At 37.2% G+C, this 15,251-nt stretch overlaps 1 protein-coding gene and 1 long non-coding RNA gene across 4 annotated transcripts in view; one reads left to right on the top strand and one right to left on the bottom strand.

Annotated features, from left to right (window-relative positions):
• LOC126354165 (biorientation of chromosomes in cell division protein 1-like 1) overlaps positions 1 to 15,251 on the bottom strand; it is an 89,999-nt gene that overhangs the window by 46,431 nt on the left and 28,317 nt on the right. For both annotated transcript variants that reach the window (XM_050003588.1, XM_050003589.1), the window contains exon 3: positions 2,717 to 2,865. In XM_050003588.1, the coding sequence (XP_049859545.1) occupies positions 2,717 to 2,865 (149 nt within the window). The remainder of the gene's footprint in view (positions 1 to 2,716; positions 2,866 to 15,251) is intronic.
• LOC126354166 (uncharacterized) overlaps positions 1 to 15,251 on the top strand; it is a 92,111-nt gene that overhangs the window by 51,565 nt on the left and 25,295 nt on the right. The gene's annotated exons all lie outside the window — the stretch shown is intronic.

The following is a 15,251-nucleotide window of genomic DNA, read 5'->3' as shown; positions in this document are numbered from 1 at the left end:
TTTTATACCTCATGAAATGTTAAAGGAATGCATAACTCTTTAATATGTGTCATACACTTTAGTATTCATGCAATTTAAATGAAAATGGAAACTAGATATCATTCCAAAACAGGCAGATAGCCCGGCCTTTGCTCATTTTCAGGAGGCACAGCATGACTGATAAAAATACATAAAAATAAATTACAGCTCTCCTAGGTTTCAGAACCACAGGTTTGGCAGAGTGAAGCAGAGTACTTGTTAAGAGGATCACACAATGCATAACAAGAAAATGAGGCAAAAATTAAAAAAAAAAGATGTTAGAGGGGTAAGAGATAAAAATACTACTCATATATGACCTTTGCCTCCCTTGCCCCATGCATTCCCCTTATCCCACTCTTCAAGCAACCTACTTCTACACACCATCCCTACTGTCCAATTTTCCCCTAGTGTTTCCTTTTTTCTCCCAAGAAATTAAACTAATGGTCCTGTAATCTAGGACTCCTATTATTATTACTATTATTATTATTATTATATGTCTCTATCACCTGTACTGTGAGTTTTGACTCATGAAGATAGGCTCAATACTGGCGAGCTCCTCTGTTTCTTTGGGAAGTTAACAAATTTCTAATTTGTGTTTCCTCTATAGGAAAGTTCTTGTAGAATGTAAATACTTTAGGATTAAAGGAGACTGATTACCGAAAAACAGAAGCATTGAGTTGTCAACAGGTAAACACAAAAGAAAGAAAACTTGCTAGCTTTCAGAGTTATCCTTCGATGAGCCGGAGTAACACACACACACACACACACACACACACACACACACACACACACACACACACCTATGCCCCTACATTGCACTCGCTAGACTAAGAGTGCCAATGCTACTTTGCAGCAGTTGGACTACAAAACACATTGCAGCCAGCACCATGTAGGAGCATAGGTGTAGCACCATGTAGGAGCATAGATGTGTGTATGCACATGTGTTTGATTGTGTATGAGTGTTTTACTCTAGCTCATCAAAGGGTAACTCCAAAAGTTAGCAAGTTTTCTATCTTTTGCGTGTGCCTAATGACAACTCGATGATGCCTAACAACAACTCAATGCTTTTCTGCTTTTCAGTTAGTGGTCTACTTTAATCCTAAAGCATTATCATTTATTACATACTGAAATGAAACTTAAAACAAAAATTATTAACGTTAAAATAAAATATAACATTGTCACATGTCTTACGAATCAGCAAAAGATGGAGTCTCCAAATTCATGCCAAAGTTAGACTCGCTCACTCGCTCTCTCTCTCTCTCTCTCTCTCTCTCTCTCTCATTCTCTCTCTCTCTTTCTGCCTGCCTGCCATCTGTCTGTAGGAAGAGATGAACTACTTACATAGATAATGGCACATACATATATGAGGGACCTCTCCAAGTTATGTCACTTTGAAGTATGTCAACTATTTTCAATGGAGCGTATTCTTTTCTCATTAGGACTGATCTGTACATTTTGCAATGTAGTGTGTCACTGCCACACATTTGAAATAAGATATTTTAACTTTAGTGCATTTATTTAATATGGTCTTGCAGTATGCTTGCTGCACTATTGGGTACAGTTCAGAGTGTGCAGCTTCAAAACCATATGGACACTTCATCTAATTTCTCACTTTTAGTTTGCCCACACTCATACTATGTTGTTCTTCCTACCTCATAATGAAATTATCATTTTCATCCAGAGGGGGGAGATTGCTCAAAGTGTGGGATGTAATAATGCCCAAATCCTCATATATGGCTGTGACATGCTAACATTGAAGGAGGTTAATATGCTTCATAGATTGGCAATAAAGGTTTTAGGAAATACTTGTAATCACAACACAACACATTCACCATAATATTTTAATTGTATGTCACTACCGTGTGAGCAGAAATAAGTTAGTTACATTAGAAGGTTATGTTATACAGCACAATTCTTTGTTAGTACAGTTACGTGATATAAAGCTAAATATACACATTTCATACAGCAATTGAGAAGAAGACAGTTATAACCAGGCAGAAGTCGTTTGTCTAATGAATAATGAAACAACCATAGGAATGTCCATAAATTATGTTAAGAATTGTATGAAACATTGCCCCACAACATGAGAGTAAATAACACCAACAGCTTGACAAATGAGGCAATAAAAGCATCACCTACATTTTGACAGGAAGGTCAATACCCCAGTTGGTCATGGGCCAACAGAATGATTATGGTGCAGAAAACCAATGTTTGCTACCACACTATACAAAAGTTTCAGCTAATCAAATAACTAGTATTTAAGTTTAAATTTGTTTATTTTTAAATATGCAGTTTCAAACTGCTCACTTACTACACACAAGAAGAATGTGATTTAATCTTTAAATCTGTGATACATTGCAAGTAAAAAGAGGGTTGTGAAAAGTAAGGATGCGATCAAAAGATGTCCACTCGCCTTACAACAACGGGAACTGCGTATGCTGGATATACATACAGATGTAATTTTGAATACATATTTTTATTTCGTCGATGAACTGCAGAAATTAAATTACCTGTCAGAAATAAATACAAGAAATTATTTTGAAACTTAAGTCTAATACACGGATACTTCAATCCCTAGAAATGCACTAAGTGCTATTTGGGTAAATGTAACATCAAAAAAAGAAAAAAATCAGAGAAAAAATGAAATTTGATCTGTAGCTATCTAGTTTTGAGCCAGTGACTAATTCATTTTCCTCACCATTGAAATTTTCCTTGTTTTTCTTTGGTTTCTCAATCCCAAGGCAACTGTAAACAACATCTTCTATTTGTGGTAGGAACACGGGCATAATTTTTGGATTAACAACTTGGTCAACTATCCTCTCAACACCAATGTCAAGGAATCCTGATCTGCACATACAGAGAAAAAAACATAAAATAATCTTATCCTTTGAATAACAAAGACATTTTCTTCATTAAAATAAAAAACATTCACACAACTGGTTAATATTTTTGTGCAGTAATTAAAACTAATGGTGTAGGACATAAACGATGTCCTAATACAAACTTTATTTGTATACAGTACAGTGAAACAGGCAACTTTTGTTAACACACCACCAATTGCAGATAGTCAGCTGTCATATATGCCTTGAAATACTTGCCATAGTACTTAAGATATAAATGATATTCACTATGTCTCTTGCACATTTTTATCTATATTTATTTTATGAAGACATACCACACACATTGGTGCAACATTTTCTGGTAACCTTGGCAAATATTGTACCAGATGGAGTTCACTTATTTATCTTTTTACATTTGCTTTGCATCGAACCATCAAAACAATGGCTTTTACAAACATCAGAAATAATGAGATTATAATAAGCACACATACAACATACATTACACACAAAAATTGTTGCATCTTATATCAGGGTGTATACGTGGACAAGGAAAAAAAAAAAAATTCCAGGGTTTCTCCAGGTGAAAACAGACTTTTTCCCTGTTAACTGACAGGATATATTCTTTCGGAACTGTATAACTTATCAGTCCTTTAAATGAGTATGGTTTTATACACGGGCGTAGAATTTCCCGGTTCTTTAGAAAACTAAACACACGGGGAAAAAATGCGTTTTGGAAAGATCTTTGATGTGCACCAACATGTACGCTGCATATTTTCGTATTATGAAAGTATAAATTCGAATTGCACCAAACACCACATGTTACTTTCCAAAGCATTGAGAACGAGATTGCGATGCCCTTTTGTAAGCCAGTCATAGCTCATGTCACGTGATCTCGCCAGCCGATGACAGGACACGTGATGTAGTCAGCCAATAGCAACATCACTGTTAAGTAGCACGAACACACAAATAGAAAAAGTTAACGGTTTAAATTAATATACGTAGTGTTGCTACACGAAATGCAAAGCTTTCACATATAATATTGGTCTGTAAGATTAATGTACAAGAGAAGCTAACCTTTCACATATAACGCTCTGTGATTTAAGAAATTCATCGTACATTCTCGCACGGGATACAGTAATATCTTAGCAAGCACGGAGACAACAAGAAGAACTGCACCACAAAATGAAAAAAATGATTAGTAATATACTTTGCTGAGTATCGGTTCTTACCAGTCAAAATCACAAAACTTTAACTGATAACAAAAACAATGGAAAATTTCTGGAATTCTGAAAAATTCCTGGGTTTTTCCCAGTTTTCTCCCGGATGAAAAAATTCCCGGGTTTTTCCCGGATTTCTCGGGTCGTATACACCCTGTAATTTACTTTATGTATCTATTACTGTAAAGTTGATATGCTGCAGGTATATATCACAAGCACTGCTTTAAAAGTCACTGAATGACTATAGTTTTTTCTTATCAGAAAAGATTTTAATTTTGTATTGAAATCATTCACTTTATATGTTCTTTAAGAGTCTGGTAGCATGATAAAACAAATCAAACCATTTATGTATGGGCTTCAACCTGTCACTTTTAATTTTGTTCTATGCTGAACACTATCACATTTTATCCTGTTATTGCGACCATGTACTTCACTGTACTTGATAACTCTGGTTGATACATAAGAAATAATGTTCAGTTAGGAACTATCTTTGTGATCTGGTTGATGAGATATACGCTACTACAGACTTTCACACATGCAAAATTGATGTGGTTTATCTATCTCAGATTTTCATCCACATACACATCCAGAAATTCACAGCTGCCAGATTATGTTGCCAAGGTATTACATAAATTATTTACAATGATATGATGAGAACTGCCTGTTTTAAATGCCAATAACTATATTTGGTAATATTCACCTTGATGCCCTCATCACTGAAGTATTTAATTAATTCCGTAACACCACTGGTAGCGAAAGACTCTAGCTCCTTACAGTCTCTACTACAGAATAAAACTACAATGCCATGTTAATAACTTATTGTATGCGAGTTAATGTGTTGTGAAATGTCTTTAATATCTGTGAGCAACAGAAAGAAACCAAGAACTGGGCCCTGAGGTAACCTTGTATCACTATGTCACTGTTTATAAATCAACAGGTGTAAGGCTTAAAAGATAAACAAGCGGATCCCCAGTACAATATGACATCACCTTTATTTCAGAAGCAACCTATGGTTGATCAAGTCGAAAGCTTTTATCAGGTACATATTCTGGCCCAATGGACAGTACACTTCTTGGGGGAAATGTGTAACTGCTGTAGCCATGATTAACTCTTTTCTGAAATGGTGCTAAGAATGTACATGCAGTAAGCTAGTTCGGTTTAATACAATCAAATATCTTACTGAAGGTGGAAATTGATAATATTAGTCAATAGCTGAGACATCTTCCTTACATTTCTTTTTATATAGTGGTCTCACAACACATTTTTTTCAAAAAAACTGAGGTATAAAAGTTTTCTCTAATGTTGCACACAAGAAGAATTAGAGATTCCTTTTAAGTACATCTTCATAATTACATTAGATATGCCATCCCATAGAGATAAACATTTTTTTTCTTTAGGATATGTACTGCCTTGAATACTTCCTGCTTGCTTACCCCCAAATTCTAACTGGTGACATGTACAAGTGTAATATGGGTTTGTTTATAAACTGGAGAAGAGAAATAGTTATTGAAAAATTACATATAGTATTCGAGTTTTTCACAATGTTACCATCATGACTAATACTGAATGTTTCCACATTTGTATTCCTGAGAAATTAATAATACTTATCCTTCTGCTCCCAGGATACTTTACTTATAAGACTGCTGTGTTGCTATACTATTAATCTGTTTAATAAGGTTAGCTATTTCAGTTTCAAAAGTCTTTTTAGCATGATTGTACTGTCCAATAGAAATCTGCATATTAGTAGCTTTATGAAGCTGTATGATTAGGCTCAGGCAAAGTATACAGGTATAATTTGTCTGAGCCTAATCATATTTGGTGACAGTTTTATTCAAGAATTACTTCAATTTCAGCAATGATTTACTATCTTCTGGATTTTTCTGAGGGGATAGCAATAGTCAGAGTGTCTCAAGGTGGTTGAATAGAAAATGTTCCATTGGTCATCAGACACTTTCACATGGTACTCAGAACCCTTTTCTCCTCTGCAAATCTGTATGTAAAGGCATTAATATTTGAGCTATTCAGAGTTCATTTCTGCAGAAAAATTCAAGTCATTTTTAACACAGACAAATTTAGGTACTCTATTACATGACAAATGTGGTCAGATACTATAAAGAAAATCTAAGCTACTGTAATTTATGTTATCCATAACATTTTTCCTGATTATAGCATGACCTATTCTAGCGGAGCAAGTGTCCATTACTATAGTGTCTGAGCATACTACATTAAAAAGACTATATGAGCTTAACATACCACTGACTTTCATGTTTACTATCTGAATTAGTCTCTATGTTAAAGCATCAAATACAGTAAAGTCATCCGGACTGCTCTGATAAACTCAACTACTAAGTCTATTTATGAATCACATTACATCAGCATTTGATGGATGACATACCTCAATCAATTTATGGCTTGCTACCTTAAGATCATTACCATATTTGGAGCTTAACACCTGTCGTTTTAATTGGCTCTTATTTGGTATGGTGTTCAAGAAAAGAATTTTTTAACTGCTATATGTTTACTTGCATAAACTGCAACACCACTAAATTTATGGTTTGCCTGTAATAATAATCTGCTAGTAAGTAGCCCTCTAATTTATATATAAATGGGTGCATATGTGAATGTATGCATTCTGCACATCTCCTCCTAAACCACTGGCTTGATTTCAACCACATTTGGTACACATACTGCTTATTGCCTGGAAAGAAGTACTGTTGATGAAGTACCACCTTGCTCACATAACGGTGGAGCTGAGGTCAAGAAAGGGTACGTAACACCTGACATCTAGGACACCCTTCACAACTAGCGTGTTGTGTGGGCAGTATCAGAAGGTATCCCAGGGGGTATATGTGAGCAAGAGCAGATATGGACAGTTAGAGGTGGGAGTAAGAGAGAGATAGGGGAGAAGCATAGGGGAGAAGCAGGCAGACTGAGATACGGGGAGGAGGTGACGCTCAAAGAGAGTGGAGGAGGAGGTCAGAGAGAGTTGGGAGGAGGGAATGGACAGAGAGGGGGAGAGGAGGAGATGGACAGAGAGAGAGAGGGGGGGAGGAGGAGATGGAAAGACAGGAGACAGAAGGAGATGGAATGACATAGGGAAATGGATGTGAAGGAAAGAGAGATGGGGGCAGAAGGACATGGAAAATGGACAGAGAGAGAGAGAGAGAGAGAGAGAGAGAGAGAGAGAGAGAGAGAGGGGGGGGGGGGAGGAGGGGGGGCAGAGGGAGGGGGAAGGGAGAGGGAGTGGGAGGAGGAGAAGAACAGAGATGCCATGGATGTGTGTCATATATGCGCCGTATGAGTGCTTGGGCAAAGCTGCTGGTAAAAGGCTAGTTTTTATACATTATTTCATTGGACTTTAGTTCATGTTCAGCTATTACAAATACACGTGGTGAGTGTTCCTCTATGAATATCTGTAACAAGTCATGTAGTTCCTGATAGACTGTGTGTGTAAATTAGTGGACAAACTCAGCATCACCTAGGTATTCACTCCATCAATTTTCTATTAGAAATAGGGAAGAAAAAGAAATGCTTTTATAGTGTAATACCAAAAAAAATTCATTTACATGTATTTGCGAGAACTCCTTTGAAATTATGAAACAGTTTCTGTACACTGGGCATAGCTGCCTCACGTGTGTTTGTGTCTCTATGGTAACACCTCTTCATAGCTCTATAGATGTCTATTGTTTTCGCCTACAGCAATTGTGTTTCACAATTGAAAGCTGTCAAATACACAGCCAGGTGTCAGGGGTTTCCTTAAGTTGACTCAACTACAGGAGTGTCTTTGTGGTAAAGAATAAATGTATTAAAACATTATTTATGAAACGACATTTTTTCACACACCTCAGTGTTAATGATGTCATATCTCTTGAACTACACATCATACAATGATATATTTATGTAGGTACATTCAGTGGCATATGTGGATACTGTCTGCGAAATGTTTGTGAATAGAGTTAGCAGCAAAGAATTAATAAATTTAAAGGTAATGTACAATGCAGCATTTTTCCCCGTATCTCAGTGTTTACGACATTGCACCTCCTGAACTATGATACGTAGATGGTTCTTACAACCACAGCGATTGTTGCCCAACAGTGACGGATGTGTGTACCAAATTTGGTGGAAATCGTTAAAGTGGTTTAGGATGAGGTGTGAAATGTTTACACATACATACACATATTGAACAATGGAAACTCCAGGTTCAAATATCAACAATGTAAGGAAAATGGCAAACTGCTACTCACTGTAAAGATGACATGGTGAGTTGCAGACAGGCACAACAACACCACTGTTACACATTTAGGTTTCAGCCAAAACTTTCTTCAGAAAAGGAAACAGACACACATTCATTCACACTAGCAAACACACCTCATGCACACATGACTGCCAGTTTTATCAGTTACGCTTTCACTGGTCTAATATTAAATGCTCTGAATAACCGGACATCACCCATTGGTATTTTTTGTGATCTCTCAAAGGCCTCTGACTGTGTAAATCATGGAATTCTTTTAGATAAGCTAAATCATTATGGTTTGAGGGGGGCAGTGCACAAATGGTTTAATTCATACTTAACTGGAAGAATGCAGAAAGTTGAAATAAGTGGTTCATGTAATGTTAATACAAGAGCTGATTCCTCAAACTGGGGGGCTATCAAGTACGGAGTCCCACAGGGTTCGGTCTTAGGTCCTTTACTGTTTTTGATATACATTAATGACTTACCATTCCATATTGATGAAGATGCAAAGTTAGTTCTTTTTGCTGATGATACAAGTATAGTGATGTAATTGTAAATTATGTTTTTCACAAAATTGTTAAGTGGTTCTCAGCTAACGGACTCTCTTTAAATTTTGATAAAACACAGTATATACAGTTCCGTACAGTAAATGGCACAACTCCAGTAGTAAATATAGACTTTGAACAGAAGTCTGTAGCTAAGGTAGAATTTTCAAAATTTTTAGGTGTGTCCATTGATGAAAGGTTAAACTGGAAGCAACACACTGATGGTCTGCTGAAACGTCTCAGTTCGGCTACGTATGCTATTAGGGTTATTGCAAATTTTGGTGATAAGAATCTCAGTAAATTAGCTTACTATGCCTACTTTCATTCACTGCTTTCGTATGGTATCATATTCTGGGGTAATTCATCATTGAGTAGAAAAGTATTCATTGCTCAAAAACGTGTAATCAGAATAATTTCTGGAGTCCACCCACGGTCATCCTGCAGACATCTATTTAAGGAGCTAGGGATCCTCACAGTATATATATTCACTTATGAAATTTGTTGTTAATAATCCAGCCCAGTTCAAGAGTAATAGCAGTGTGCATAGCTATAACACCAGGAGAAAGGATGATCTTCACTATGCAGGGTTAAATCTGACTTTGGCACAGAAGGGGGTAAATTATGCTGCCACAAAAGTCTTTGGTCACCTACCAAACAGCATCAAAAGCCTGACAGATAGTCAACCAACATTTAAAAATAAATTAAAAGAATTTCTAGATGACATCTCCTTCTACTCATTGGCTGAATTTTTAGATGTAAATTAAGGTAGGGGAAAAAAACTAACTTAAGCATTAGTGTCATGCAATATTTTGTGTAATGTAATATCTTGTACAGACATCTTTCTTTAACCTGACACGTTCCACATCATTACGAAGTGTCGTATTCATGATCTATGGAACAAGTATTAATCTAATCTAATCTAGTTCAGACTGGAATGGCATTCTGCTCCAAGCTGCCAGAGATGGGGGTTATGTGTGTCAGGTGTGCTTGTTTGTGCGAATGAATGTGTGTGCTTCCTTTTCTGAACAAGGCTTTGGCCGAAAGCAAAATGCATAACAGTCTCTTTGTTGTGTCTGTCTGCAACTTAATGTGTCATCTTTATGGTGAGCAGCAATCTTTTTCCTTACATTTTTCACATACATACACCCATTTTTATAATACGTGTGCATATGGATGATTTGTCTTTGATAGCCTTCTCTCTTTCTGATTTACCACTTTGCTTGAATCACATTTATTTAAGTTATATTGTTTAAAATAACCTATTGCATTTACTGAAATATGTTGTAATGATTAATAATTTTTTCACAGATTGCCTTTTCTCCAAGTGTACAGGACTCAGGTTCATACAATTTACAGCTCTGAACACTAGTGTGATGGTTCTTTCCCCTGAAAAAAGCCTCGTGATTGTAACCTAGGGCTATTGGATCCTCTTTCTTACTAGCTTTGCCACCCAATAGACTTATCTGGGTAACTAGTTTGGCATTTCGCTTTCTGTTTAGATGCAGTCCATGGCAACAGTGAATGATATTATAGTCTCATACACTGTTTGTGTCTTAACGTGTGCAAGAAGTATTGAACTCAACTTTCTCATCTTTGACATGATTACCATAGGAATACGTATCTGGAAACTGTACCTTCAGAGAAGAATATGATATAATGTAATGGAAGGACATTGTGTAGAAAATGGAGGCAGTGGGGGGTAATATACTATTAACACTCACTCAGGGTCAATGGAAAATTGCAACACCAGGAAGGACAGCAAATAACAATATTGTACTTATTGTTCGGCCATACAGAGTAATAGGATGAATAGGAGATTAAATTCGTGGGTGATCTGGGGGTATAGAAGGTACGAAATTTTGTACACAGAGGTGCCTACCTCTGGCAGCAAAAGTGGCTCTAACCTGGCTGGGCACCTAGTCAGACTGAGCTTGAATGGCAGATATGGATAATTTATTTCATGCTGCTTCAACTCTATGCCATGACACATCAACTGCAGAGGCAGGCGAGTGATGATATGCAACCCACATCGGATGTTTGCAATGACTAGAGATCTGTATTGCAATAGCCCAAACTCTCTGTATCAAGGTAGATAAGGACAGCAAGGACAACATGTGATCTTGTGTTATCTTGTTGAATGATAATGTCATGGGGCCCTTCAAAATTGGGCACAGTCACAATCCTAATCATGTAAGGAATGTAATGGCTGTTTCCAAAATTAATAACTATGAGGACCAAAGGAAGCTGTGTTGTGTAGCCAGTGGCTTCCCATACCATTACATTTACCCACACAATGATGACAACGAATGCAATCTGGCAATGTCTGTTAACCTCATGGTCTCCAAAAAGGGTTACCTCCATCATGATGTTGCACGCAGAACTGGGAATAATCTGAAAAGACGATGTCATGCCATTCTGTGTCCAGAGTTAATATAAGGAGCAACACTGTCAGTGTGCCTCTTTCTACTGTTGCAGCACCACAGAAAGCCACAACCGTATTTGCCAAGAAAAACGCCATGGTGTTTCATACATCACTGCACTGTCTATGTGGATACTTGTCTCACTGCAAACAAGACCATCTCTTGACTTCATATATGCATGCCTTGGTTGTACAATCCTGAACTGCCAAGGGAACAATATGTCTGCATTCTCAGGCACTAATTGTGCAGGGCCACAAGATATCATGCACAGCACTGAGTGGGGTCCTCCTGAATCCACTGATTCCATATTCACATGACTGTCATGGACCCCACCAATGCGAGCAGCAATAATGGGGAACAATGTAATGCAGTCTCAATAGGCCATGGACCTACCACTGTCAAATTCTGGCAGATGGCAGTTGGCATTTCTCCTTCTTACAAGATGCACAGAATATTACCTGCTCACAACGACCAACATTCAAATACTATTTTCAAATGAGACACCTACTGAATAATCTTTGCTTATATACAGAATGTATTGTATGTATGGGTGGGCTGAAATGCTAAGACTTGCATATTCAGATACATAATACACTTGACACCAATTTGACATTCGTCAAAAGTCACATTCATGGCAATTTTAAACCTTGAGTGGGCATGCCAATGTATAAAGTGCACCCACCACAAATAAAATTGTTCTGCACCAGTGTTGTTTCACAACTGTGAGTCCATACCTATTCCTTCATTACTGCTTCAGCTAACACAGTGATAAATTGTTTCTTCATATGTCCAAGTGAAAAACAATAATATAAAATAAACAGCAAGCTGGGTGAGAAAAAAATGATGATCCATGCAATAAAATGGCCCAGAATATGAGCTAGCAGCACAGTCACAGAATGAGACAGGTGTGTTAAATTGTTATAAATGATCCATAGAGTATATTCTCTGTGGAGAGTAAAACAATTTCCACTTGTAAACAAGAGGCTGTGGTGCAGTTAAGTCTTTTATTCCACACGTGCCCTCTGCAGCATTGGAGGGTAGCGTCTGTGTAGTATGGAATCAAACGAGAGGATCTAGAGGCAAGTTAAAGCTATAAGCCAGTCTACTAAACACGTTTGGGTGTGGGAAAAGCTGTTGTTCATAGGGAAATGTCCAAGACAATTACATAGCATAAGCACCTATGTCCTGTGTATAGTTGTCAGGCTACGCCAAGCCTTTGCGAACAAACACTGTACTGGTGGTACAAATGAATGAACTGAGGCTTTACTGCCATTATTGTTGGGTGCTGTTGGTCATTTACAATGTTGTATTACTTTTCTAAGACAAAATGAGTGACAACACAGTCACTGACTTATTGTAGGGGCCACCTAAAGAAAAAATCCAGTGCCTTATCCTAAGTGCAACCTAAAGAAAAAAAGCTGACTGCTCAAAACTAGGGCAGAAAAATAATAGCATATTTTCATGCATATGGTACATTGCTTTTAGGTACAACTCTAAAATGTTTCTTTTTCAAGCACAAGGAGAGGTCTAAATAAATAATAGATCATAAGTAGAGAAACATCATTCAACAAATTTATGGTTGTGAGGCTTACTATGAAGAAGAACGTAGTACCCCTATTCTATTGTAAAAGGTGCAATTTCAAAGAGATCAATAAAATAATCTTGAATGTTACTTATATTCACTATAGAGACAGTGACTGCACTACCATAATTAGCTTCCAACATTGCTGTCATGTACCAGCTAACATTCAATTTACTTTGTTTTAATTTTGATATTTGCTGGTGGTGGTACCCAAGTACTGTTTGTTTGAATATTTTTTTCTTCTCTATTAAAGCACTTCAGCATGAATATCAAGCAGAAATGATGAATTTGATTCCCAGAAATCACAAAAGAACCAAGTATTTCTGATCGTAACACTTTCAGTACGAAAAAGTATGTGTTTACCATGTTTTTGAAAATTTTTTAGATTCTTACAATTAAGATATTAAAACTTCCTTCAAGTAGACGAGGCACAGTGGTTACTAATACATTGCAATGGACCCAAAGTTTACTCATGTTTCGTGCTCCATCTGTTAAGAATTGATCTCAAGATAATTAGTGTTTTCTATACACTGTCTGTAGATGCAGTCTGTTGTGATATATTTCAACTACTTCATACATTTAGATGTTTACACTAGTACTCAATGTATCAGATTTGACTGCCTTTGTGTACTTTTTGCTTGTTTAGCATTTTGAATGTATTTTTATATTTCAAATAGTTACTATTTTTGTCCTGAGGTTCCTCCTGCTATTAGCGATAGCCCTATTCACAAGCAGATTCAGAAGGATGTAGGTTGCAGTAGGTACTGGGAGATGAAGAAGCTTGCACAGAATAGAGTAGCATGAAGAGCTGCATCAAACCAGTCTCATGACTGAAGACCACAACAACAACAACTATTCACAAAACATATGGAAATGAATGAATCTGAAATAATTTCAGAGCTTTATGATGGTGACTATTCAGATGTTCCTACTGAGAATGAAGATTCAGATGACAGCGTGAATGAATGTTTTTATGTTTCTGAGGATGAACCCAGTGACAGTTACACCATTAGACTTGTAACGAAGTGAAGTTGACAGCGTTTTCAAGTGATACCAACAATAATAATGAAGGTGAGCCTGTTCTTGTGAATCAATCATTTCAACATACATTGACCCTTTACAGATGATGCCCAAATTAAGCCAGTGCACAAGTGACACTCAGGCGCTGCCTTGAATAGTCTAAGCAATGTCTTACAGTGGTAGACAAGATTATTAAAATTCCCTGCTTCATGGATAAAGACATATTGGTGTGACTAATGGACATGGGTGCAATTTGAAACATTTAAGCACAAAAAGTGACAACAGGCTGACTTTCATTAAATTAACCTTATCAGGAAAAAAAAAAGCCCTGTGTGAAAAACTGGTTTAGTCACGAAGACCTCGATTCAAGGAAGAAGCAACAAGGTAGGAAATGAAGAAAATCAATAATGAGATGCCAGCATAGAAAAAAAAGGTCAAAAGCTAGAAATGTGTGAACTGGCAGAGGGGGAATGTACAAGTCACAAAGAAGCAAAGGAGAGGCTGTAATTCTTCAGGCTTTCCCAGTGATCTAATGACATCTTGGGTTGTCGGGTGTTCTGCCGGATAACAGCGTCGTTCTTGCACAATATTTCGCTAGCATAGCTCGTTACCTTCATCAGGTGTGACCTGAGACCTCAGACCAGGTTGCACTTGACGAAGGTAACAAGCTACGCTACCGAAATATCGTGCAAGAACGACACTGTTATCCAGTAGAACACCCAGCAACCCTAGATATCAAAGGAGAGACTAACCATAAAAGGAACAGATGAGAAAAAGGACAACAACAGGAAAAAGAGGGAAAGATGCAGTGAACAATACAGACAAAGGAAACATAAAAAAAAACGTGCTAATGAGAGAAGGAAAAAGTAAATAAGGAGAAAACAATAGCAGAAGAGAAGTATGGAATCTAACATGCCATTTACAATGAGGTTATCAGAGAAAGGGGATGCTGGCTTGAAAACAATAAAATAATGTTTCTATATGAAACAACTACCTTTTAGGTCACAGTGACTCAAAAATTACATATACATCAATACTCTGCAAGCAACCTCGCCTCACAGTGTGTCGCAAAGGATACTTTTTGTACCGGTGTCACTTCCCCCTTTTCTTATTCCAGTCACCAATGGTTCGCAGAAAGAACAACTGTTGGTAACACTTAGTGTGGACTTGAATCTCTTTGATTTTATCTTTATTGTCTTTCCGCAAGATACACATAGGAAGAAGCAATATATTGATTGGCTCTGCCAGGAACATATGCTCTTGGAACATCAACAGTAAACCACACCACGATGCACAATGTATCTCTTGCAATGTCTGCCACTAGAATTAGGTGAGCATCTCTGCAACACTTTTGCACTTAGTAAATGGACCTGCA

This window comes from Schistocerca gregaria, chromosome 3, assembly GCF_023897955.1.
Source record: "Schistocerca gregaria isolate iqSchGreg1 chromosome 3, iqSchGreg1.2, whole genome shotgun sequence".
Taxonomy (NCBI): Eukaryota; Metazoa; Arthropoda; class Insecta; order Orthoptera; family Acrididae; genus Schistocerca; species Schistocerca gregaria.
Note: the sequence above shows the minus strand (reverse complement) of the source record. Positions and strands in the feature narration are given on the sequence as shown.